The sequence below is a fragment of the Petromyzon marinus genome, unplaced genomic scaffold, assembly GCF_048934315.1.
Source record: "Petromyzon marinus isolate PM22_M1 ecotype Great Lakes invasive population unplaced genomic scaffold, UKy_Petmar_22M1.pri1.0 PM_Scaffold_25, whole genome shotgun sequence".
Taxonomy (NCBI): Eukaryota; Metazoa; Chordata; class Hyperoartia; order Petromyzontiformes; family Petromyzontidae; genus Petromyzon; species Petromyzon marinus.
The window spans coordinates 921858-949175 of NW_027423224.1; the positions used below are offsets into that span (position 1 = coordinate 921858).

At 44.7% G+C, this 27318-nt stretch overlaps 1 protein-coding gene across 5 annotated transcripts in view; it reads right to left on the reverse strand.

Moving 5' to 3' along the window:
* Window positions 1-5785: 5785 nt before the first annotated feature.
* LOC142923040 (NACHT, LRR and PYD domains-containing protein 3-like) overlaps window positions 5786-27318 on the reverse strand; it is a 33798-nt gene continuing 12265 nt past the window's right edge. The window contains exons 1-7 of one of the 5 annotated variants that reach the window (XM_076063969.1): window positions 26731-27116; window positions 23223-23287; window positions 21331-23005; window positions 9768-9851; window positions 9114-9200; window positions 7207-7290; window positions 5786-6420 (exon numbers count right to left, since the gene is read on the reverse strand). In XM_076063969.1, coding sequence (XP_075920084.1) covers window positions 6339-6420; window positions 7207-7290; window positions 9114-9200; window positions 9768-9851; window positions 21331-22901 — 1908 coding nt within the window. In that variant the 5' untranslated portion in view covers window positions 22902-23005; window positions 23223-23287; window positions 26731-27116 and the 3' untranslated portion in view covers window positions 5786-6338. Of the gene's footprint in view, window positions 6421-7206; window positions 7291-9113; window positions 9201-9767; window positions 9852-16652; window positions 16973-21330; window positions 23006-23222; window positions 23288-26730; window positions 27117-27318 lie in introns of those variants that run through there. The other 4 variants (XM_076063967.1, XR_012940489.1, XR_012940488.1 and 1 more) reach the window with 4 other exon arrangements.

Genomic DNA, 27318 nt, shown 5'->3' on the forward strand with positions numbered 1-27318 from the left:
GAGGTCGAACTTGTGATGATCTTGTTGGTTTTTATAGTTAGGCTATTAGTAGGGTCATTTTTAATGTTTGAGTAACTTCCATCGTTGAGTAGGTTCTGGATTTTGTTGTTGTACGAATCTTTATCCATAATTACAGTAGCGTTGCCTTTGTCGGCTGAGAGGATGACTATATCACTTCTGGTTTTTAAATTCGCGAGTTCAGAGCGTTCATTTTTGCTTGTGTTGCTAATGGGTTTCTTAGCATTATTCTTAGCTCTTTCGGTAAAGTCACGTTGAAGGGAAACAATAAAGTAATAAAATATATATAAAACAATAAAAAAAATTCTCACGTTTCGACCATAACACAAACGGTCGTCATCAGGGTGTGTCGGTTTGCATAAATTTATTTATTTTTAAACGGTGCATTTATATATTTATAAAAAACGTCAGCGCCACGTGCAGCGATTTGGCAGTTTATTTAGAAGGACTAGTCCATCTATGTTCTGAAAAGAGGAGGGGGGAGACGAAAAATTAATGTATGCTGTCTGAAAGCCACTGTAAGCGTGAACAATCAATTAAGACCTGAAATGGTTTATCAAATCTTTCCAATGATTGCTAAGCCAGAATCCATTTTCTCGGTTGAAATTGTCTCTGTGCTTGTATATGTGGATAGCCTCATGAACGAATCTCTCATGGTAGCCAGATGGCTTACAAAGAACACCGTTTAAAATACACCGTTTAAAAATAAATAAATGTATGCAAACCGACACACCTGATGACGATGGTTTGTGTTATGGTCGAAACGTCGTGAGAATTTTTTTCTTGTTTTATATATATTTTATTATTTTATTGTTTCCCTTCAATGTGACTTTACCGAAAGAGCTAAGAATATGAATTACTGCAGTCACGAAAGCTTTAAATCAACATTTCTTAGCATTCTTAGGAAGTGGATATTTCAGCTCTCGCAACGTCTGCTTGGATGTGTCCTATGCCTTTAAGGGCCGCATCGACCTGAAAGATGATATCTACAGGAATGTTTCGGGGTGACAGCAAAATTTAGCCCTCTAGCCAGTACTGTTTTCAGATTGTCCGAAATCGGGGTGCTACTCTGATTAATGACGATTTTGTTAACGTCTAGTTTTGTTATATGTGGGACTGGGTTCTTCTTCGATAGGTGGTTGAATTTAGAAATCAAGTTAGCTTTGTATTTGACTGAAAGTGAATCGGCAGAAGCAGTCATGTTGTCTACGTGGTTCCAATCAGCAGGTGACATTTTTGTGTTAGCGTTAAATGAGCTTGTAGGAGAGTCTTGTCTAAAGTATCGAGTCAAAACGGAGTAGTCTTATCCTCTCTGAGATAAAAGATAGGCTGGCCTTAAACAGAATCTGTTTAGAATTCGGTGAGGATACAGCAGCAGATGTTAGTGTGAAAGCGATGGGTATTACCTTGTTGTCGCGGCATCTTTTGAGGAAGGTCAGCGTCTCGATGAGCTTTGACTTATTGTCCCGTTGTCTGTTGAAAGCGCTAACAGATAGGTGAAAGCCCTCCCCGTAGAGGTTATCAATTCTAGATTTGAAGCTTTCGTGACTGCAAGGATCCATACTCTTTGGTTCTATTCGGTAAAGTCACGTAGGTAAAAAAGAAAATAACAAAAATCGCGACGTTTCGGCCACAACACAAGTGGCCTTCATCAGGTGAAGGGACCGTGCTGTCATGAGGACAGCGTTGGAGTGAAAACAGCCAAGCCCAGGTCGTGTCCTTTAAGCTATGTGGGAGGAAGCAAAACGCTTGACAAAGGAATTAGCATAAAAATGAGCATGATGTACGTAGGAGGTGCATGGGCCATGATGGACCAGGAGCGGGTGGGGACCATGACAGACCAGCAGCGGGGGGGGGGGGGGGGGGGGGGGAGTAGAGTGAGTGAGTGGAGTTAGTGAGTGGAGTGAGTGGAGTGAGTGAGTGAGTGGAGTGAGTGAGTGGAGTGAGTGAGTGGAGTGAGTGGAGTGAGTGGAGTGAGTGAGTGGAGTGAGTGGAGTGAGTGAGTGGAGTGAGTGGAGTGAGTGAGTGGAGTGAGTGAGTGGAGTGAGTGAGTGAGCGGAGTGAGTGAGTGGAGTGAGTGTGTGGAGTGAAATATGCAGCTGTGAAAGTTTGGAATACCACTACTTGAAGAAAAAATTACTGTACCATTGAAAATTTGTTTAATGTGTGGTTTGATTTAGAACATCTTTCCAATGATTGCTTAATTTGAAATCATCCTCTCGGTTGAAATTGTGTCTGTGTTTGTAAATCTGAATTGCCTCGTGGACAAATCTCTGATAAAAACCCGTGGGTTTGCAGAGAACCTTGGTATCGGAGAAAACTATATCGTGATCACCCACAGCGTTGTAACAGTGGTCAGCTACGGCAGAATTCGTTCTGCCGTGTTTCAAATCTGATTTGTGCTCGCGAATTCGGTCGCTGCTGGTCCGTCATGGTCCCCACCCGCTCCTGGTCCATCATGGCCCATGCACCTCCTACGTACATCATACTCATTTTTATGCGAATTCCTTTGTCAAGCGTTTTGCTTAAAGGACGCGACCTGGGCTTGGCTGTCTTCACTCCAACGCTGTCCTCATGACAGCACGGTCCCTTCACCTGAAAGGCCACTTGTGTTGTGGCCGAAACGTCGTGATTTTTGTTATTTTCTTTTTTACCTACGTGACTTTACCGAATAGAACCAACGAGTAAATGCTTTTTTTCTATATTTCACCATTACGCCCTGTATGGGTTGGTGAAGCGAGGGGGGGCAGGACTGATTCTTCTTCACTCGACTGCTTTCAGGCCATGGGTTTGTCGTGTGGTGCATCTAAGCACTGCAACTGCTCCACCTGATATTCCTTTGCACCGTTGCACGTAAGATATTCTATCGCAATGGATTTTCCAGATTAAATATTTTCTAAAATAAAAAATGCAATGCAGGAAAAACAGAAAAACTGCCACGACACGGTGGGCAGGTGTGAGATAGAATGGATTAAAATTATCACGACTGAACACCCATCCCGAGCACACCGTAGTGGTGTTCACTTCATCTGGTGGCGAGATGTTAACGAACACCTTGTGAAAGGCCCAAGGCAGATCCCTGGGTTTGATCTTCCAAGAAGCTCATGGTCCACCCTAAACCGCATCCACTGCACAAACCATGGCAGATGCAGATAGCTGATGCACAAATGGAAAATTAAAAACTCTCCAGTGTTCAACTGTGGTCATCCAGAACAGACCAATCAACATACAATGAAGCAATGTCCGATCCACATGACAATGACACACTGCGCTACTCTTGACGTGGTTATCTGGCTTGACCACCTGAATGTGAAATTGTAGTTGTTACTCTGCATCTACATCAGCCATCTGAAAACAGAAGACAAAATGATAGGGGAGGGAGGGGTAGAGAATGGGAAATGGAGAAGCGGTGAGGCTTTAAGAGAGGAACAGAATGAGGTTAAGGAGGGGGACTGCTTAATGTGCTGGGGAAAGTTATTCCAGTGGAGGTGTCCAGAGAGAAGGATTGGGCGTAGGGAGATGGAGGGACAGGGAAGATTGGGAACGGAGAGGACGAGAGGGCACATGGAAGGAGATGAGGGGCAAGATGAGGTAGGGCAAGGCCCTAGAAAGATTTGAAGATGAGCATCAGGCATTTTAAAAGGCAGCGGTAGTGAACGGGAAGCCAGTGAAGTTGAAGTAGGAGAGGCAAAATGTAAAAAAATAAATGGCAGATTGAAAATAACTTGTGCGGAAGAATTTTGTATTTGTGGAGGAGAGTGAGGGTTGATTCAGGGAGACCAAGACGACGAGAATAACAGTGGTCCAGACGGTTAAAGATCAGAAAATTAACTAGGAGTGGGATAATAGTGGGAGGGATTAGTGGTATAGTGGGCGTGGCAAGCTGTGAAATTGGCAGATCTTAATGGTAGTGGGCTGGGTTAGTGATGAAGTGGGTTGGGCTAAGTGAGGGAGTAGGCGGGCCTCGTTGGGGAGTGTGCGGGTCTCATGATGGAATGGGCATCCCTAGTGGTAGAGTGGGCGGTGCTAGTTGGGGGGGGGGGGCTCTCTGTATGATTCTCTGGACGTTTTCGTGAGTCTGTAGCTTTGAGTTGATATGAGTCTCTTTGTGAGTGTGTTTGTCGAAGCGAGACTGTGTGCCTTGTGTGAGTCTATGCATCCCTGTAAGTCTCTAGCTCAGTGTGAGTACATTTCTCTGTTTGTCTTTTTGTGTCTATATGAGTCTTTATATCTAAATGTGAGTCTGCGGATATCTCAGTTTATGGGTCTGTCTGAAACCGAGTGTTAGTGGAATGCATTTGACTGGTAGCTCTGTGATATCCACTTTTGTGGGCCGCTATCGAACACAAATGCTTGCACTGCACCGTGAGATATCCAAACATTATGTTATTAGTCTCGTGACACCATTAGTACGGTCGATGATAGCATTGCGCACAATATCAAAACTATTCAATAACATTGAAATATTTAAATGGCAACGCCGCATGAGTAACCAGGAGAGTCCTCTTGTGAGTTACACCGAGTTTGTATTCTCCAGCACGTAGTCCATGCGAGAAGTTAGAATGCTTGACAAGCAAGAGAAGCAAGTGGAGTCAGACAAATGGACATTTCCTAAACCTCCTGCATCAAAAGCTCAACGCGCTGACACTGGGAGCGGAGGAGTGGAGTCGCTGGGAGTCTCTTCTCTGTTCCCGTGTTTCATCATCACCATCTAAACCACGGCTACCCCCACACACAAGTACAACACAGATCCCCCATATACAGTACACACACACACACGAGGAAACATACACAGATTCCCCATGTAGCCTCCACAAGCTGTATCGGAAAGTCCAGTTAGTTAGCACCTATTCAGGCTGACATGGCACACGAGGGTGTGGTGTGGCCAGTGCCACGCTCGGCCACCTTTGTCTCCCCAGTGCTGATGTTTACACACTGCGATGGATACTCAGTTAAGGCTGAGTATATAAATATAAATCTACACTTAATAGCAGAATCTGAACATTTATACTGGAGTAATGCAATGAGTGCAGTAGAGACAGGACAAAAGTTACAACAACCAATACAATACAACACGATAAGAGTGCACAGTAAAGTAAAGGTGAACAAATCACTTAAAATATACAAATGAAACTAAACTCTTTTTTTATCTTACCAGGAAAGGCCCAGAGCTATTATCTAATTTTTCAGAAGCAAGCCACTAATAATAGCTCGAGGAAGTGGATTATCACGTGAAAATTTATAGCAGCAAATACATGTAAACGGATGTTTCTAAATATGGAGAGAAAAACTGGAGAACCCAGAGGAAAAAAAAAACAAGTGACCACGGAGAGAACATGCAGACTCCAACTATACAGCAGGTGTCAGGGTCGAAATCCAACCCCTGAACTCTTGCATACCAGGCGAGGAAGATGACATCACACCACCATGGCGTTACTTAAACAAATACCTAAAAGTATGCAAGTTCAAATTGCATCAGTTCCCAAGCTTGGGAAAGGCAGTAAAACAACAGCAATAAACATTCCCAGACCACATCCAGACAATGACAGTCTGCCAATAAATGTATACATTAAAATTGAATTATTGATACGTTGTTAAGCATTTCGAGGCTGAAGTGCTGTTATTTGGTATACAGATGTGTATAATCAAAGATAAGAAATATCAAGTGTATTTGTTTAGCCAGGTTTTTAACCTGGATAGTTTCAATTGCAAGTGTGATCCGAGGCACCAAAATCGAAAACTAATCAATTAGAGCAATGAAAGAGAATTCAGAGTAAAACAACTTTATAACAATCGTTAGTACATTTCTTATATCTGAAGTCGGCTTGGAAGATTATTTTTAGACCGATCATAGCGCAACTGAAAGTTAAAATGCATGAATATAAAAAAGATAGAGGGTGAATATTGAAGTCATACATAAATAGACGAGGATATCTGCATGAGTGTGATACACACCCCTATGTACGCACATTCATGACAAACATTCCTACTCAGTGAAACAATGGTGAGCTGCCAGACCATTTAAAAGCCACCGACACCCCTTCCACATGCCACCAACATCGCTTCCCTATACCACATATTCATAAATACACTTACACATTATTACACATTATTGGAATCACCACACTCATCAGCATCTTGGAGTCGCGTTCACCCTTGGCTCCATGTGGAGCTCACAGAGAAAGCTCCCAGCTCATTGTCGTCTCAGAGTCAGGGTCGACGATCGGAGCGGTGGAGGTAAAATGAGCCGGGCTGCTGTTCAAGTCGTGCGTGGACCAGCTCCATCTGCTGCAGGGCCAGCACGGCCTCTCAGCTTATATCTAAATATCCAGGCCTCCTCGGTGAGTCCATCTGCTCCTCAACTCCTGCTTCCCTTCCTCACTGAAGCGAGTGCCATCCACCCTGCAGCAAGAGAGAGGTTCACGCTGACGCGGGTTCACACAAAGACCCACGCAGCCCCCACAACAACCATGCTGGATGAAGGTCTCCCCATGCCATGAGAGCTGTTTCACCATACTTCACCACGCGGGTCAGTGCAGGCCTGTGATGGCAAGGACTGCAGATCTAGGATCGTAGTGAAGTACAACGGTGGATTGTGCTGCACACTGCAGTCTGTTGTCTGCAACTTAGCTCTGCTGCCTATAACTCCTGTGGTTATGTGCGGTGGTCACCCGTCTCAGCACTCCAGGCTAAAGCCTGCTTATCTTGCAGATTTAAGATCAGGCGCATTTCCAGTCGTTTGGTCATGTTCATTGGTCTGATAATGAATATTGTCATTATTTGGAGGAGCGGGGTCAACCAGGTGGGGTGTTGGCTGTTGTGCTGTTCGGTTCTGTGTTGTGTTGCATTGTGTTTCTAAGTTTGCCATTTTTTTCATTCTTACCTGATGATGGTTGCTTGTGTTGCAATCGGAACGTCTATTCTATTATTATTATTTGATTTTATTTTCTACGTGACTTTACCGAAAGAACCAAAGAGAATATTAAATGCACTGGAATACACTCCACTACTCACTCCACTTCTGGCAATGGCTCTCTTAGCACACAAACATGGTGTGAAGGTCAATTTCCAAAACGTTGCCTTTTCCATATTTTCTCCTGCTAAGGCCACAGTGTTACTGACGAATCTCAGTTGTTTTGTTTGTAGCAACAATCAGAGCGCGTATGAGACACAAGCTGCATAACTTACCCGAGCTTCCTCAATGCTTTGTTGGTGATCATGATGTCATGGAGAGCTGGGATCGATTTGTCCGTCAGTGAGCACTCTATCAGACTACAGGGAGAGAAAAGGCACTGAGTGGGGTGAAACTGGAAAATAAAAGTGTACACACTCACAAGAAATGGAGAGCAACTCAACACCTTTTAGTACAATAAGGGTGGAAATCTCGTAGAATCAGCTAAACAGAGGGAGTAATCATTTCGGACCCAGGAACGCAATCCTATTTGTCTATTAATTGTTTAATGTGGCTTTGTCCAACACGGCATTTTACAGGAACGTAACCCACCGCATTTGGCGAGGTCTGCAATATTTTGTATTAAAAATCGCGTTTGTCCATGCAAGGCCACTAGATACAGGCAGAGGAGCCAGAATATAAATCTGAATATTTATTTATATTAGAGAATCTGAAAAGCTAAAAAGCTCTTTTTCACAGATGTCCACGTAACCCATCACGAGGCAAAGGCTAGTTTAAACTGTATATTGGGTAAGGATCAAATAATGTTCAAATGTATCGGGTTGGCGAATAAGAGCCATTGGTGATTTATGGCTTTAATAAGAGTCAGGTTGTGGTGTTATTAATGTAAACGTATGGGTGGGCAATTAATGTCAAGATTGCAGCCGTTCATTATATAAAATTCTTAATTGTAATCTATGACATTAAATACAGATGATCATTGATTATATCCAGAGCGTGCCTATCTGGGTTCCAACATCCGATGAAACCGGTAAAACCGCTCCAAAGGCTGAACCAGTCCGGCGATCGGCACAAAGTGCGTGACAAAACAAGCAGCTATGCTTTATTTCAGTGTCAAATAATATATACAGTTCATTACACACTACATACAACAACTTAAACAATGAAAATACTCCACGTATATACATGTTTCATGACTAATAACTAGTCATAGAAACAGAAAATATAAAGTGCGATCTGGCGAAAATTGAGTGGAATTCGGCATTCACCAGAGCACCGGTCTGAAGGCTGCATCAGTCCAACTATTGACAAACACAAGTTGTTGTTGTCAAGCACAAGTTGTTTAACAAGAGCATAGTACACAAATCACCCCATGCAGAGTCTTTGATATTGGAGTGGTGAGTGCGGTTAGTAAATGTTGTGGCCGAAACGTCGTGATAATTTTATAATGTTTTATTTTTATTATTTTATTATTTCCATCCTACGTGACTTTACCGAAAGAACCAATAAGAGTAAATAGTCACTTTTTACAGCAGAATATTCATTTTGTCTTTGTATATTTACTTTTAGCGATTTTTAGATCGCAAACTATTTAATAACATTAAATATATATACAGAACACCTAAAAATATAATCGTATTTTTAGCTCTTTCGGTAAAGTCACGTTGAAGGGAAACAATAAATAATAAAATATATAAACAATAAAAAATACATTATATATATTTTATTATTTTATTGTTTCCCTTCAACGTGACTTTACTGAAAGAGCTAAAAATATGAATTACTGCAGTCACGAAAGCTTTAAATCAAAATGTAATCGTATTTAAGAATATGCAAAAATAAGATATTTTAAATAATTATGCGATTATCTGGTTGTTTGAAAATCTGGCTGCCGGATAATCGATGATCTAATATATTAACAGAATATAATTTAAAACAATATCATTGGTTAGAGTTGGTTATGTGACAATTGTAATTGTATTGTTATTTAATAGTGGTTAACAGTGCTGTAATAAGTGTGGCAAATAACTTAATTGATAAGTGCATAAAAATTATGTTAAAATCGACGTTAAAATACAACATTATTATGCTACTGAATATCTTTGTGTTTTGTGTCTGTATATGTGTATATATTTGTTTAGGCGTACTTATATAAGTGTGTGTGCATCAGGACATTACTCACACTAACGTCTCCAACCTCCCTTCTCTCTCCAACATCCCGTCTGCTAAAAGTCGGAGGCCGCTGTCTCCGATCTCGTTGCGACGCAGCCTAAACCCGGGTGGACGGGAGAAGAGACAGCGCTGACTCACTGAGCCCACGGGAACCGCAGAGTGAAACACGCGGTGAGTGAGGGACACTCACAATGGCGGTGCACGTGATCACAGCACACACCGTCATGAGCAAAGCTGCTCATTGTTTAATGCTTCTGTTAGACATTTTATATATAATAGGTGGCATTCACAAATATCAGTTTACTCACGATCATCCATTCAATTATACTGCACTGTACCTTTATAATATGAAGTGTTTGTGTTTATATAAACACAAAGTTACAAGAGAGGATCACACACAAGTGAAGTACATTTTCATCGAGAACACAGGGAGATGTTTTCAATTAATGTATCTGCTAACAATGTTGTGAATATTGCTTTAACCTATGTGTTAAACTAAACAAATGTGTTAAGATTACAGTAAAACATTTTTAAAGTGGACTCGATTAAGCAGGACAGCAAGATTAAATTTTTTCACATTCAAATGTTTACTTGACAACGCGTTGCACCAATAATTAGCAGTTAGTGCACAGAGCACAAGTGAGAAACGAACAGCAGAGCTTACCTGAGAATCTTCAAACCTGTGTTGGCCTTGAGGATGACACTGAGAGAGGAACCCGACTTGTCCGTCAGTGAACAAAGATACAGACTGCAGGAAGAGAAGAGGTGGTTAGTCGGGGCAGAGGGGATGGGTGGAGGGTCTGGGCACAGAGTGGGGGATGGTAAGGGGTGGTGGTGGTTGATGGGACAGTGGTTGAGGGTCGTGTTTGTGGCTACTGTGCACAAATGAACCTCGTGTCAACTTTAATAGGAGCTTGCAAATAGCAACTGCTGTTTAGATTTTTGGGTTGAATGTGATGTGTGTGTGAATGTCTACTATGTGTGCATTTGTGTAAGTCCATCTCTATACGTGTTTGGTACATGTGTATCTTAGTGCATGCATATTTGTGTGCATGCACGTGGGAAGTAGTGGTGCAGTGGTTAGCACAGTGAGCCACAAACCTGGTTCGATTGCCGCTCATGGCGAACTTCATTGATGAATATCTAAAACGGCCATGGACCTCACCTAGGTCGACTCAGCCTTAAATTACTACCTGGTGTAGTAAGTAAACATCAGTTGGCTGAGTGTGGTGCTGGCCTCCCAACCCCTCATGTGCCGTTCTGGTCTTCATTAGGTGTTCCCGAACAGTACATGACCCAAAAGTCTGCTAAAAGTTATCTGTAGAATCTCTGTGTATGTATATATAGATCAAATAATCATGATTTATCTTCGATATTGCATCATTCTGTAAGCGGTCACATCTGAAAGCGTTTCATGTAACATCTCATCACAATGTAATTAAAGGAAACCCCCAGTGACAACTGTCTGGCACAAGGTAACTTAGCACCTGGCCTGCATATCGGCATTTCCACAACAACTCTTCCAGTAGCCTCTCATTCCTAATTTCCTCAGAACATCCTCCCATTTCCGCATCAAAAAATATATACAGTACATTATACACTACATACAACTTAAACAATGAAAATACTGCACTTATATACATTTTCATGACTAACAACTACAGTAATAGAAAGAGTAAATATACAGCTTGATCCGGCGAAAATTGCGTGCAGTTCGGCGTTCGCCAGAGCACCGGTCTGAAGGCTGCATCAGTCCGGCGATTGTCAAACACAAGTTGTTGTTGTCAACCACAAGTTGTTGTTGTCAAAAACATGTTGTTGTCAAACACATGTTGTTGTTGTTGTCAAACACAAGTTGTCAAACACAAGTTGTCAAACACAAGTCGATGTCTAACACAAGTTGTTGAACAAGAGCGTTGTACGCACATCACCCCATGCAGAGTCTTCGATATTGGAGTGCTGAGTGCGGTACAGTAAATAGTCACTATTTACAGCAAGATATTTATTTTGTCTTTGTATATTTAGTTAAGCGATTTTTATATCGTAAACTATTTGAAACAGTCAATATATATGCAGAACACCTAAAAACATAATCTTATTCAAGAATGTGCAAAAACAAGCTATTTTAAATAATGATGTGATCATCTGGTGTTTTTTGAAAATCCAGTACCCCTCCCCTCCGATGCTGCTGGATAATCGATGATCTACTGTATTAACACAATATAGTTGAAACAATATCATTGGTTATAGTAGGTAATGTGACAATGGTAATTGCATTGTTATTCTTTGGGTCTTTCGGTAAAGTCACGTAGATAGAAAAATAATCAAATATTATTTTCTATCTACATGACTTTACCGAAAGACCTAAAGAGTATGAATTCCTGCAGTCACGAAAGCTTTAAGTCAATATGTAATTGTATTGTTATTTAAGTGGTTAACAGTGCTGTAATAAGTGTGGCTAATAACTTAATTGATGAGTGCATATAAATAAAGTTATAATCGACGTTTAAATACATTATTATGGTATAGTGAGTATATTTGTGTTTTGTGTCCATATATGTGTATATATTTGTTTAGGTGTACCTATATTAGTGTGTGTGCATCAGGAAATTACTCAACACTAACGTCTCCAAACTCCCTTCTCTCTCCAACATCCCGTCGGCTAAAAGTTGGAGTCCCCTGTCTCTGATCTCGTTCTCACTCAGCCTAAACCCGGGTGGACAGGGGAAGGGACAGCGCTGACTCACTGAGCCCACGGGAACCGCGGAGTCAAACACGCGGTGAGTGAGGGACACTCACAATGGCGGTGCACGTGACCAGAGCACACACGTTCATGAGCAAAGCTGCTCATTGTTCAATGCTTCTGTGTTAGACATTTTATATATCATAGGTGGCATTCACAAAAAGGAGTTTACTCACAATCATCCATTCATTTATACTGCACTGTACCTTTATAATCTGAAACGTGTTTGTGTTCATAAGGGTGTTGTTTTGCAAGACCTCATCTTACAAAAAAGACAAAGATCCCCCGTGTAGCCTTAACAGACTGTAGGGGCAAGTGCTGTTAGCGAGCACCTATGAAGGCCGGAACGGCACACGAGGGGGTGGGTGGTGTTGTATATGGCCCTTTTTCCACAATTAAAATCAATAATAATATTTGCCGATATTTTTAAAATAGTAACTGAAATAAATAAATAAAGACCGCTACGACAAGGACCAGCAAACAGCAACGGGAGATCGTAAAAAGGTCGTTTAAATAAATAAATAATAACCTCCGGGGCAAAGAGAGGTTAGCGACTATCTGCAAAATCTCCAGATTGCCAAAGGACAATTCACAAACAAACCTGTTTGATGTAACACAGCCGCCCGGGGTCACCAAGAGGGGAGGGGGGCAATCACGCGCGCGACCGCGGTGAGACAGCGGACGGGGAGGGCATCTGTTTTTTCTCTCTCTCGCAAGAGACGCGGAGAGAGGAGAGGGAATTTCACATTTAAGCTCCGCAAAGGACAGCGAGACAGCGTTCGGAAGAAGACATCAAGCCAGCTCCGAGGCATGGCCTCGAGACATTAGCAATGGGTGCTGTGTCCCGCAGAGAAGAGGGGCGAGGGGACGTTAGGTGCTGAGTTCGGCATGGGCAGACAGAGTATCGCTGAAAGTTATTATACATTCATCCTGATGTTTTGAGTCGCTTGCAGAATCGAGGATTGCGATAAGCTGTATCATACTAAGCTATCAGAGTTGTGTAAGAGGTGTGCAAATACAATTTTCAAGTTTTGAGAGTGAGCGACAATAGCACACTCGACAGTTCAACAAGACAACAGTTCAGCAAGCGCCAGAAGAGGGTGGCGAGCGGCAGGCTCCAAGGGGGCCCCGCGATCAACCGAGGATGCGAGGCTGGCAGAGTAGCGATGTGCCACCGAGTGTGAGTTCAGAGCTGAAAGAAATATCGCTAAAAGACTTTTATTCTACATTGAGTGCCAGCTGCCAGCAGCCAAGCGTGTGCTGACTTGGCTCATCCAGCAATGGAAAGAGCCTGACCAGCCGCCCATGAGCAAAAGAGTCAGCGAACCAGCAAAGAGCGCGTTCGAGCATCTCCACAGAGAGCACGTGCGGATCAGCTACTACATCAGTGGAAAGAGACCGTATCTGCCAGCACGAGCAGCCAAGCCGACGCCCCGAGCAAGAGAACAAAGCAGTTCGTATAACCCTCCCCCCACACTCTCACCCTCACGACGCATCACCCTGCGTCTGTTTCAGGAAGACACACAACACGCATATCGGGACAATCAAGAAGAGTGACATTCCAAGGTGCTGATCGTGAAGAACATTGCTGCCTATTGAGTTACGTGGAAACGGTCATTTAGAAGTATCTCAGTCGTTCGTTTTCTTTTAATGGCATAATCTTGCCGATGAATCCATTGACGTATACTTTTGCCTTTGAGAATAATAATTGTTTTGACTGCCTTTTCGCATGAATATCGTCGGATGAACTACTAAGGACTTTTTATTCGTATTTTCCATATGCTCGTGGTACCCAGAGGAAGCAATCAATTGTTCCGTTACCCAATTAACAACGTGATTATTGAGGGTTGAAGAGATGGATCAATGAAATGAACATTGCCTGTAGTACTATGCTGACAATTTCAAGTACAAAAATTTCCATATTAGAGTGTTAAGGTTTTTGTGTAGAATAGCGTGCCTGCATGTTTTAACGACTCTCCCTATCACCAATTAAGCTCGCGTTACGCAGTGGAATTAATAATATGTGCAGTTGTCAAAGTGAAACAACGCAATCGTTGATGTTTACTGTGTTGATGCTGTGTTGAAAATTCCGAGCTTGAGAGTTCGCATATCCTTATGTTAAAGTTTTGTTTAGAATAAAATTGATTAACGCAGAAGTGGTTGCGTGTGTCCTTCCTGATTTCGTGCGTAATAATCTTATTTATAAGAACTGTATTCTGCGTTGAGATCTCAATTTGGAGACCTGACATAAACACACTAATACACTCAGTAAATGTTAAAACGAGAATAATTGTATTATACCGATCGATAATACGAAGTTAAACAAGGAAGCTGAGCTGACTCTGGCATGCTCACAGCACCTGTATAACTTCATACGAAGAATTGTATTATTCCGATTGATAATCCGACCCTCGTCAGCGAGGCGGGGCCTAATCATAATAACGGATTGCAATAGCATAATCACACACACGAGCATTAATGAATATGATTATATCTCGAATTAGCATAATTTATGCGCATAATTGCATCACCTAACATAATTGCGGATAATTACGCAAATTCCAAATTTCATTTAATTTTTATTATTTTCATCAAAATTTTCACAACCAACATATACAACAGTGACCTACACCACCCCGACCGCCTTTGTATCCTTAGTGGCAATGTTTACACACTGCACCAGGTCCTCATTTGAGGCTGAGTCGACCTAGAGGGAGGCCCAGGTCCGGTTCAGATAATCGTCACCGGTGTTGGTCGTGAGCGGGAATCGAACCCGGGACGCCGGGTTCATAGCGTAGCGTAGCGCTAATCACGACACTACTACTCCTCGTCTACACACCTACATACACACACAGTAACGAAAGTAAATAACGCACATACATGCGTATATTCACTAATTTGTCCATGGCGCACTCATATCACTGGATGAATTGCGCCTCATGAATGTGAATCCTTATTATATGAAGATTCCTTGCATTCATTTTCATGTAAAAAAATACTGTCACATTAAAACTGCAGACTCAAACAGGGGTGTGTAAAGTGTGTACAGCAGAGGTCTCACTCCGAATCAGTCGAGCGGCAATATCTTTTCATCGGTTGCGTAACGCTGTGTGGAAGCTACCTGGTCTGTCGCTCCGCACTAAGCTTCAGGTCTTCTCGGCCACGGTCATTCCCTCCCTTCTCTACGCTTGCGAAACGTGGACCCCCCTAATGGAACATCTTCGCCGGTTAGAAACATTTAGGCTGGCCTGCCTACGATCCATCCTGGGTTTAACCAGACTGGATTGTGTGAGGAGCTCACAAATCCTTGAAAGATCTGGGCAGGGTCCCATCGGTGAGCTCCTCCGGCAGGCAAGGCTGCGATGGCTGGGTCATGTAGCCCGCATGCCCAGCCAACGCATGCCGAAACAGCTTTTGTTTGGCCGGATTGAGGGGGCTAAGCGGGCGCGGCACGGGCTAGAGAAGAGATGGAGTGATGTGGTACAGGAGGACGTGGAGCTGAGTGGACTTGCCGATGACTGGTACCAGCGGTGTCAAGATCGGCCTCTGTGGAGGAGGCTCGTGAAGGATGCTACTGGGCAGTTGGAGGCAGTCGCCCTCCAACAACAACGGAGGGCGGAGGAGCGACGCTCACAACAGCGAGCGGAGCGCCGGGTGGCTAAAGCACAGCAGGTTGGCACAGTAGGGGGCACAGGTGGTGCATCAGCCAGTTATCTCAGTCAGTCGACCCGTGGCACCTGGGTCTGCCCCGTGACCACCTGCCAGCGGGCGTTCGACACTTCACGTGGCCTCAGGGTGCACATAGCCTGGCACAAGCGTCGTGGTGACGTCACCGCCACTTAGTGGCGAATGGCGGTTGTTGTTGTTGTTGTATATTCATATATGAGAGTGTGTATATTAGTGTACATGTGTAGTGGAGTAGGAAGGTGCATAGTGGAAACAGCGTGATTACATAACACAGACAGTACGGGTTATGTTGGGTCAGCCTGTAGCGAAGGCAAATACAGTGCAGGTTATATTAGGGCAATTAAGCTGGGTGAGCCAAGGACGGCTGTGATTGGCTGGAGCTGTTGCCAAGTCTAGAGTCGCGCCTAAAGGTCTGGAGGAGAAGCAGGTGCGAACGACGAGGAGCGTGGTTGGGACGCGGACTAATTAATTGGGGAGTAATGAGAGCGGGGATAAATTGGGGGGTCGGCAATTGGAGCGAGGTTGTTGAAGTTGGAGAGCTTGGAGTGAACAGCGGGGAATTGAAGTTGGAGTCAACAGCAGGGAATTGAAGTGTGGAGAGCTTGGAGACAGAGAGTGGAGAGACAGAGTTTGAGAGACAGAGTTGGAGATGGAGCATGGAAACAGCATAGCGATAGCAGAGCTGAAGAAGAGAAGCAGCCAGCAGTGGAGAGAGCGTAGCGATGGCGGAGCTGAAGAAGAGAAGCAGCCAGCAGTGGAGAGAGCATAGCGATAGCGAAGCTGAACAGAGACGAAGCAGTTAGCAGTGGAGAGAGCATAGTGATGGTGATAGCGGTGAACAGAGACAAAGCAATTAGCAGTGGAGTGAGCATAGCGACGGTGATAGCGGAGAGCGGAGACAAAGAAGTTAGCGACGGAGTAAGCGAAGTAATCATGGGGAGTGGAGAGACAAAGGTGGCGAGCGAGTCGAGTGAAGCACGGTGAGCGAGCCGTGACGACATGGATACTGTAAAATATTGAGGACATGCTGAAAGTTGTAAATAAAGCGGTGTTCGAAGAAAGACAAAAGTTGTCCGAGTGAAATCGAACACTACATTTCGTGTCAGAGTGACTACGAACCATGCCGAGATGTCAAGGAAGGCGGCCAAGAAGAAGAACGTGCCGGTGGACTCATCCGACGACAGCAACGACGAGGACGTGCTTGCCCGTGTCCTGCCAAGTGGCCGATACTCCTCCGGAGGGCCTGGTTGAACGAGAGTCTAGAGAATGAGACAGCGGTTCGAGCGAGGCCGAGACCCCCGCACCGTCGAGTGATTGGAGAGTCCTCATGGCCCAGTGGGAGGCCAGGATGGCGACATTGACGGAGGCGTTTAACCGCTTTGTGACATCGGACCAGATGCAACCGACGGTGTCAAGTCGACCAGCAGATGTTGCCGCGGGGTCGGAGCGATTGGAGAAATCCGACGACGATGAAGCACCACCACCGGGAACAGCACGGCGACTTCATGTGCAGCGGTTCGAGGCCAAAGTTGGGGATTGGACGGCATTTACAAGACGGTTCCGAGCAGCTTATCAATCTCTGGAGTGGACTGAGGGTGCCGCTCTGCGGGCACTGCCGACGGCCCTCGATGATGATACCTTGGCGACATTTAATGGATTCCCTGCCACCGTCAGGTCAACACTGGATGGGGCATTCGCGGCAATGAGCAAGGTGTACGAGCCGCGGTCGGTCGCCAAACGTAGATTCCAGCAAAGGAAGCGGGAGGACACGGAATCCCCTCTTGCATTCCGCAGCGCGCTGTTGGCCCTCGCTCAAGTAGCATACCTGGCGATGGACCAGGAGGCCCTGGATTCCTTGCTGCAGGAGAAGCTTTTGCAGTTGGCCAAGGAGCTACGAGTCGTCCTTTCGCTTCCTGACAGCAACAACGATGATGACATGTCTCTACAGATCGCCAGGAACATCAAAGTCAACCTGGACCTCCGCGATGAGCCAGCGGTGGTGGGTGCGCAGCTGCTGTTGCTGAGCGCTGCCGCGTCCGAGAGCGCGGTGGCGGTGGGCGAGGCACCGCCGATTGCAGCGGCGGCCGGGGTGCCACCCGCGGGCATGCTGCGTCGCCCCGCGGTGTATGGATGTACTACGAGTGCGGACGGAGAGGACATGTTGCCCGCGACTGCTGGTGGCGCAGGGGCGGCCTTCCAAGGGCGCCGACCAGCTACAACCGAGGATTCTCCCAGGACCGAGGATTCCGGGTGAGTCGCGATACATTCAATACACGGCCGCTCTTTCCACATCACCAATCTGCGTCATCTCACCCATTCACATCTCATTCGTATGTTGCGCACGGTCAGGACGTGTGGGGCGCGTTGGTGCATCGTGTTTTGGGAGCTGCGCCGGGGTCGTCGGATGTGATGGCACTTATTCAAGGGGTGATGGTCAGAGTTATTGTTGACACGGGGGCTTCTGCGACCCTTATCTCGTTACAAACTTTTTGCTTATTGCCAACTTTGCCCCAGGCCCTAGAACCGGTTGATGGGCCGTGCATAGTAGCAAATGGTGGCAGTCTCGGTATTATGGGTTGTATGGTCGCGACGAATCAAATTGGCGAAGTGAGCGTTACGGGGAATATTTTGGTTTCCAAGGCCTTGGCGGTACCGTGTTTGTTGGGAACGGATTATTTGCAAAGGATGCCACTTAGAATTTCTATAGAGAAAGGGGTGTTTGGAATTGCCATCGGGAAAATGTCTAAAATTTTTGGGAACGTCTTTTAAGCTTGCGGTTGCGAATGCCGTGGTGCAGGCCGTGGTGAGCCGCACCGTTCGCGTTCCGCCTGGCACGCAGATGCTTGTGCCGCTGCGCTTTAAAAAACAGTTGCCTTTCGGCGAGCAACAGGAGGGTATATTGCTGACGCCCTCAAATGCTGTATCACGGATGCCCACTTTGGTAGGGGCTTTGACTATTGTACCAGCAAATTGCGACCCTTTAATACAAATTGTAAACGTGGGACACGAATCGGTCGTCATTCTGGAGGGTACAACGTTGGCGCATGCAACGGCAGCGCCGGGTCCGGAAGGGGAGGCGTGTTTGGCAACGGGACAGAGTGAGATGTTGCCGGGTGATGGAGATGATCCGGACTGGTTGCGAGATCTATATATGCAAAACCCTGAACTAACGCCTGTGCAGCGGTCGCGTCTCCATGGGTTTCCCTTTGAATTCAAAGATGTGTTCAGCGTGATTACATGATAACACAGACACTACGGGTTATGTTGGGTCAGCCTGTAGCGAAGGCAAATACAGTGCAGGTTATATTAGGGCAATTAAGCTGGGTGAACCAAGGACGGCTGTGATTGGCTGGAGCTGTTGCCAAGGCTAGAGTGGCACCTAAAGGTCTGGAGGAGAAACAGGTTCGAACGATGCGGAGCGTCGTTGGGACACGGACTAATTAATTGGGGAGTAATGAGAGCGGGGATAAATTGGGGGGTCGGCAATTGGAGCAAGGTTGTTGAAGTTGGAGAGCTTGGAGTGAACAGCGGGGAATTGAAGTGTGGAGAGCTTGGAGACAGAGAGTTGGAGAGACAGAGTTTGGGAGACAGAGTTGGAGACAGAGCTTGGAAACAGCGTAGCGATAGCGGAGCTGAAGAAGAGAAGCAGCCAGCAGTGGAGAGAGCGTAGCGATAGCGGAGCTGAAGAAGAGAAGCAGCCAGCAGTGGAGAGAGCGTAGCGATAGCGAAGCTGAACAGAGACGAAGCAGTTAGCAGTGGAGAGAGCATAGTGACGGTGATATAGGAGAGCAGAGATGAAGAAGTTAGCGGCTGAGTAAGCGAAGTAATCGTGGGGGAGTGGAGAGACAAAGGTGGCGAGCGAGTCGAGTGAAGCACAACGAGCGAGCCGTGGCGACATGGATACTGTAAAATATTGAGGACATGCTGAGAGTTGTAAATAAAACGGTGTTCAAAGAAAGACAAAAGTTGTCCGAGTGAAATCGAACACTACACATGTAAGGTCTAATAAATCTGAAAATCTAAATAGGCTCGAGGCTGGATGGTGCTTCTACCCAAGACTAACATGTATAACAACAGTTGTTGTAGCCTGCGGAGCTGCGTTATGGCAATGGAACAACATTCATCTCTATGCTCTACACCAACCCACACTGACAAGATTGGTGATGTCTGGTCAAATAACCCCCAAGACCTGCATGGTGTGGGAGTGCCTTATCCAGCAGTAGACTGACCAAAGGCTGTACTTGTACATGTGTAGGAGTGTGTGAGTTTATATGTACACTATGTGTACGTTTGTGTGTGTACATGTCTGTGTGTATATACGAGTGTCTTTGATTGTGTATTTATATGCGTTTAGGGGAATGGTGGGAAAGTCGTTGGCACATTACATTACAAACGAAGTGACCTGGGTTCAATATCCGTAAACAGCATCAGTGGTGAGTGATGAAAAAAAATTCTGGTCCTGGAACTCCCGTAGGGTGACTCTGCCTTAAATGAGTACCTGGTGGTGTTAACATCAGCAATGGGGAGAGAAAGACAGCCAAGGACGGTGCTGGTCAGGGAAGTGCGATCAGCACTTGCCTCAAAAGTGTATGCAGGCTCCACGGGGAGATTGTCTTTGTGCTCTAAAGTGCAGTGTAATAGTGTGTGCTTGTTCCCTGTCACTGGCTTCACTTTCCCCACCAGTTTATATGGGCTACTTGGGGGATCATTGTCTCTTTAATGCTTTACAACTAAGATTAACACCCATTACCAATTAGCTGTCTCTGTAGTGGTGAGCACAATCACTGACCATGATCCACTGTGAACCAGGGGCTTGAATCGGACACGTGGATCAAACCGTTACCCTCACTCTCCACCGCAGTCGCAATCAGGGCTACATTTTCTCAGTATGGCCTAAGGTCACCTCACTCCCTGCATATAGTGTGAGGGCTATCATTATCGCTAATTAAATGTTGCTGAAGATGATGGAAAACTTTACAGCATCCATGAATATGCATAACTTTTTTTTCCTTTTGTACTTTAACGTACAGTGAGTGCAGCATTCACTGTGGACCCACCTACTCACTGTACATTTACTTACCCACTCACACTAATTCACTCATTCACCAACCCACTCACACACTAATTCACTCATTCACCAACCCACTTACACGCCACTCACATCCTCACTTAACTCCACATATTCACTCATCGATCCACCCACCAAGTCACCCACCAACTCAAGCAGGCACGCACTCACTCACCGAACCTCATCCCTCAGTGGATGAGTGGGAGTGGGTATGCGGCTGGAGAGTGAAGGTATGGGCAAGGGTGGGGGATGGGTTATGGAAAAAGTGAAGGCAGGTGCAGATTGGGGGTTAATGGGAGGTATCAAGGGAGGGGTGAGCGTGGCGTGCGGGGAGAGGAGTGAAGTGAGTGAGGACAATGATGGCAGTGGCAAGGGGAAGAATTTGTCAAAATTTGTGTTCATGCTTGGGCTACGCAAGACCGAGTGTTTACGTGAGAATGGAGTTACATTGTACTGTATGCACAGTTAATAAGTGAGGATTCTTATAGACAAAGATCTGCCGTATAGCCTTAACAGACTGCTGGGGAAAGTGCCGTTAGGGAGCACCTATGAAAGCCGGCATGGCATATGATGGAGTGGGTGGCCAATATCACGCCCGGCTGCTTTTGTCTCCCGAGTAGCGATGTTTTACACACTGCACCTGGTGCTCAATTGAAACTGAGTTGATATCACGCACAATTATGCACACACAATTTGTGAAGTAGTGAATGCAAGGTGTGCCAGTCTTACACTAGATGTTTACATCTGTGCAGTCCACGCTGAAGCCTCTTCATTTCCTCGGTGCCGATGCCACAGCCGAACAGGTTGAGTGTCTCCACAGGTTCTTCTCGCTGCAGCAGGATCCAGGAGATGGCAGCGCAGTCTGGCAGGGACAGCCTTGTGAATGACAGGTCTATCTCAGTCATGGACCGAGTGACATCACTCAGGGACTTGCGGTCGTGCAGCTCGTGCACGCAGTGCAGGAGACTGTTGAGCCTGTGTTTGTCAACCATCCGATTCTTCATGCTGCGATTGAGCCACTCGATTATTTCCTTTTGATAATCTGCAGATGGAGGATCCAAGATACCCTCAAAGAACTTCCATGGAGTGCTTGATGCCAGTCCACAAAAAAACCTCTGAAACACATCAAACCTCCCATCTTTGCTGTCCTTAATAGCCTTGATGACGTCATTCACTGGCCATGTTGAATGTGACAGATGCAGAGCTATCGCTGCAAAGAATTCCTGCATTGTCAAGTGTGAAAATGAATAACAACTCCCTTGTTTAATGCCCTCACATGTGAACACTTTGTTGATGAATGTACTTCCTAGTTCAGAAGAACTAACAACAAACTCTTCTAGATCTTTTTGGCTGAACATCTGGATGTTTTGCTGAACCCCCTTCAGAGCCATATTGCCAAGAGACGATACAATTTCCTTGGCACAGCAGCTGCCACGTCCATGGTGTACTATGAGCCCAAACACGTATTGTGTGAAGAGGTCGGTCATTGATTTGAGGATAATCTCAGAATGTTCAGACTTTTGTAAATGTTCCTTCAGTGTAATGGCTGCTATATGGCAGAATGAAGGGTTCTGGGACAATGTATTCACTGTTTCATTTTCCTGCAGGAGCTTGAGTGCCCTTTCTGCTAGACTCCTATCTTGGTAAAATTTGTTAAAAAATGCTATTTTATCTTTGTTGGAAAACCCAGTGATTTCAACAGCTCGATCAACATTCACTTGACTCAGTTGTTCCATGGCAATGGGTCTGGTCGTTATCAAGACCGAGGCCTTGGGCAAGAGATTTCCATTCACTAGGGCAGCAATGATGGCTTCTACTGTTGCCGTCTTACGTGGATCGGTGCACGCATTGGCATAGTCAAGGCGCTTTCCAAACTCGTCCAACCCGTCCATAACAAAATGGGTTCTCTCTTGGTTTGCGAAAACCTCATCCGCTTTGTTTCCCAAACATGAGTGCAGCTTAGAAAACAGCTCTGCCAGTGACACCTCTCCAATATCATTTATCTCCCTGAACCTTATGAGCACGATGTGCTCAAAGCGTCGTGCAAATACTTTCTCACCTGACAGCAAGCTGTGCACAATGAATTTGCTCAACATGGTTTTACCGCTGCCTGGAGTCCCCACTACAATAACCAGTCGGGGGTGTGTTTTTTTTCCAATGTGATCAAAGAGCTTCTTGTAAGTAATCCCTTCTCTCTGTGCTCTCTTCATCAGCTCCTCGTGCTGCTTGCCTCTCGCTAGTAACTCGTGCTCCTTGGTTTCTTGATGGCGGTAGTAGGGAACCAGAATTGGCTTCACCATCCTCTCCAGCAAAAACACTGCAGGTTCTCCAGGTCGTGCGTCGTAGTTTCGTGTTAATGATGTCAGCTTCAGCAATAATTCTCTGAAATCATCACCAGGCTTATCTAAATGACACAAATAATTTAACGAGCAGATCAGTTTCACTTACAATAAAAAACATATTCCTATAGCAGACAAATATGTTTAAAATAAACTATGTAAAAAAAGCGTAGCGAATTCATTCACCATGGATAATGCAGCAACATCATGTACATCATGAATTATTGTGTGGAAGTTTTCACGATGTGTATTCTCCAAATGCAATTTTTATAAACACTGTACCTTTTGTAAAAAAATATGTTTTATCATAACAAAAATGCTACCACCATGTGTCTTGTTTGTTTTGCCTGTGAAAAAGATAGTACCACATTTAGCATTACCGTGTACATCAGCATCATCACAACCTAATTCTATCAATCTGTGTGTAAAATGCACTGCTTGCCTTATCCTACAATTATCGATTTTTTTTTGTCTAGGATGTTGATTTTTTTTTTTATATTTCACTGGTATTGGGGCTGTGTTTCCTCTCCCATCTCAAGCTGGCCTACATCACGTAGCACGGGGGCTACACTGGTGGAGTGCAGTACACCAGCCACGGTCCTAGCAGCAGAGAAGATGAAGTGCTGTCACTTCCACAAGAACAGACACATGAATCACAACACTCGTAGCATCCCACGTGATACATCGTAGGTTCACTTGAACTTCAACTAATCTGGCTACTGCATCATCAGCAAACACTGTGGCAGCCACTACATTGTGGAGAGTGTCGATTTCCAATGACAAATTTGCTCAACAACTTCCATCAGCTTTCCAAGGAAACATTGAACCCAGTCTCTCACCACTTGGGCAATGGTGACCATGAGTAGCCTGATCCCTCTGTATCTGATCTTATTTTAATTTCTCGGGAATCATATATTCGGAGTCATTATCTCCCGTGGACTTTTTTACAAATGACGAGGTCTACAAATTTGACGTTGAATCTGGAGTGAAGTATAACCAATCCAGTTTCAGTTTCATTTATTTTGTATAGCCCTGTGAGCCATTCGGCTCTTGAATCGGGTGCAACTGCAACAAACAAAACCAGGAACAAGAAACATCTTAAAGTGACTACGCGCAAACAGAAAAATCCAGGAAAAAACAGCAAAGTCTTCCGGAAAAAGCACCGTATATCAATGCTGTGTGCAAACATCCCAGTGGGATGCAAGCCAAACAATTACAACCATAAGACAATTTAGATTAAAGTTATCAGTCTAACTCTGTACTACAACAAATAAATATGGCTAAACCAAAACGTTTTAGAAATCACTAAAATAAAGCTATAAAAGCAATGTAACAGTGATCATAGGAACTAATTTAAATTTTACAATAAAAGATACACATAACATGTACTACCAAACTTTGCAGCCATAGCTTGCTGCATGAGTCACTCCATAACAGCAGGAGTATCAGTAGGAGTATCAACATTTTTCAAGAGTTAAGAGGAGAGAGTAGGTTCCGTTTCATGAGTCAATGGCATTAAAAGGCGGGGTGTCATTAGAAATAGCAGTCATTTCTAGATTTAAAGCTTTCGTGACTGCAAGGATCCATATTCTGGTTCTATTCGGTAAAGTCACGTTAGTAAAAAATAAAACAACAAAAATCACGACGTTTCGGCCACAACACAAGCGGCCTTCATCAGGTGAAGGGACCAGGCTGTCTCGAGGACAGCGCTGGAGTGAAACACAGCCACACTCAGACCGCGACCTTTAAGCTGTGTGCAAGGGAACAAGGTGCCTTGACAAAGGAATTAGCATAAAAATTAGCATTTGATTGGCCGACTTAGCATGATGAACGGTGTAGAGGTGGTTTACATGCGGGTGCACATTCCGGTTGGCGTGGGGGGGGAGGGGGAGTTTACCTATTGATGGTGTGAAAAAGGAATTTTTAAGAGCTGCGAAAGTTTGGGGTACCACTACTTGAAAAATATACTGTACCATTGAAAATTAGTTTAATGTTTGGTTCGATTTACAACATCTTTCCAATGGTTGCTTAATTTGAAACCATCTTCTCGGTTGAAATTGTGTCTGTGTTTGTAGATCTGAATTGCCTCGTAAACAAATTTCTGATAAAAACCCGTGGGTTTGCAAAGAACCTTGGTATCGGAGAAAATTATATCGTGATCACCCACAGTGTTGTAACAGTGATCAGCTACGGCAGAATAATTCGTTCTGCCGTGTTTCAAATCTGATTTGTGCTCGCGAATTCGGTCAGAGACATGTCGCTTTGTCTCCCCGATATAGCAAGCACCGCAGGTAAAACTCAATTTGTAAACCCCGGGGTACTGTAAGTCAGGAATGACATCCTTCACGGATGGGATCAGATCACGAATTTTGTGTACTGTATTGAACCGGACCTGGATCTTGTGTTTGTTTAGAATTTTGGAAATCTTTTTAGTAATGCCTGCTATATATGGTAGTGTGATGGTTTTCACCGGAGTATCAAGTGGTTGTTTCTGTATGGAGGGAGAAACAGCTTGGCGGATGGTACGGTCAGAGTATCCATTCCTTTTGAGGGCCAGGTGTACATGTTTTAATTCACGGGTCAGGTGGTGTTGGTCCGAAATGCAATGAGCTCTTAAAAATTCCCTTTTCACACCATCAATAGGTAAACTCCCCCTCCGCGCCAACCGGCATGTGCACCCGCATGTACACCACCTCTATGCCGTTCATCATGCTAAGTCGGCCAATCAAATGCAAATTTTTATGCTAATTCCTTTGTCAAGGCACCTTGTTTCCTCGCACACAGCTTAAAGGTCGCGGTCTGAGCGTGGCTGTGTTTCACTCCAGCGCTGTCCTCGAGACAGCCTGGTCCCTTCACCTGATGAAGGCCACTTGTGTTGTGGCCGAAACGTCGTGATTTTTGTTGTTTTATTTTTTACCTACGTGACTTTACTGAATAGAACCAAAGAGAATAGCAGTCATAGCTAGTCAATATAAAAAAATTAGGAGTAAAAAATGTCCACAAAGGAGGAGACATTATACTGAGAAGAGCAGATAGCCAAGGACCGAGCCACGTGAAACACCATATAATTGGGACTTCTGAACAGAAGGCAGTCCTTGCTTGCAAAAATAGGGCTCACTTTTAGAGGGGAAGCAGAAGCAATGGGGAAGTGTGAGAGATGCCTGCGTAGCCATGCCGATTCAATAGGATGGAGTGGTGTGTGGTATCCAAAGCAGCCCAAAAGTCAAGAACTAGAAGCAGCTTCCATAATTTAAGAGAGGTGGTCATTCACCCAAAATAGGGAAACAGTTTCAACGAAATGGCCTTGATGGAATCCAGATTGTACCAAGTCATGGAGACCAAGGCAGCTGATGGGTTTGCTGCCATGGCCAAACATATTGGGCTTGACACTTGAAAGAGAGCTTCATAGCTCATTATATTCTTCCAGCTCAAATAAAATGCCTGTCTGAAGAGGTGAGAGAAAATCACCATGTTTAAGTCATTTGCAAGGAAAGGGAGGTGTAGGATAGGACAGAAATTCAGGAATGTTGGGGTACAGTGTGGATGCAATGTTTTGATACTGACACACATTTCCATTATCCATCCATCCTTTCCTCCAAATTTCTGATCCCTTGTACATACCCTGCTATGGAATGGAATATGAATGTCCTCCTCCTGAGAGGGATGTTGTTATGCAAGAGTGGTGCAGTTTGCGAATATCAAATGACAGTTCATATCAGTTCAAAGCAATTCCTTCGCTTAAACTTGCCAGAGACATGCGAATGGTTACGTGAAGTTTAGCATCACTCACGAGAAGCTGCTCCAGGGATGGCTTTACCCGCAGTTGTGCTCAGATCGACACCCATCACGTTGAGCTGCTGCTCATGCTGTGATATCCACTGACCCAAGAGAGGGATCTCGGATCTCAGTGGCACCAGCACATCTTTAAGGAATCTCATGCACACTTCTTCTCCATTGTTGAGCACCAGGTCAACCAGGTCCCGTGTTCGTGCCATGGGGTTATTCTCGCTTTTGAGGGACGCATATACACTGTCCAGGACTATCCCTGTTTGATAGGAATAGTCAAGCACTTCTGAAGACTTCGCCTGGAGGTATTTCTGCAGATTCACTTTGTTGGTTTTAATGCTCTCACATGCAGAAACTTTTGATGCCATCACGACAAATGCATCGAGTCACCTGAAGAAAATGAAAACAAACCATGTGTCACCTGTAAGCATAGTCGTGTAATTTTAGACAGGTACGGGAAAGAATAATAATTATAAAAATAAAATGTTGCTACTAAAATCTGAGAGGTCTCGGTTAGGTACAATTGTGACTTTAGGTATTTGATTGTGAATACATTGAGTTATTTAAATTGTAATGAAAGCTTAAAAATTGT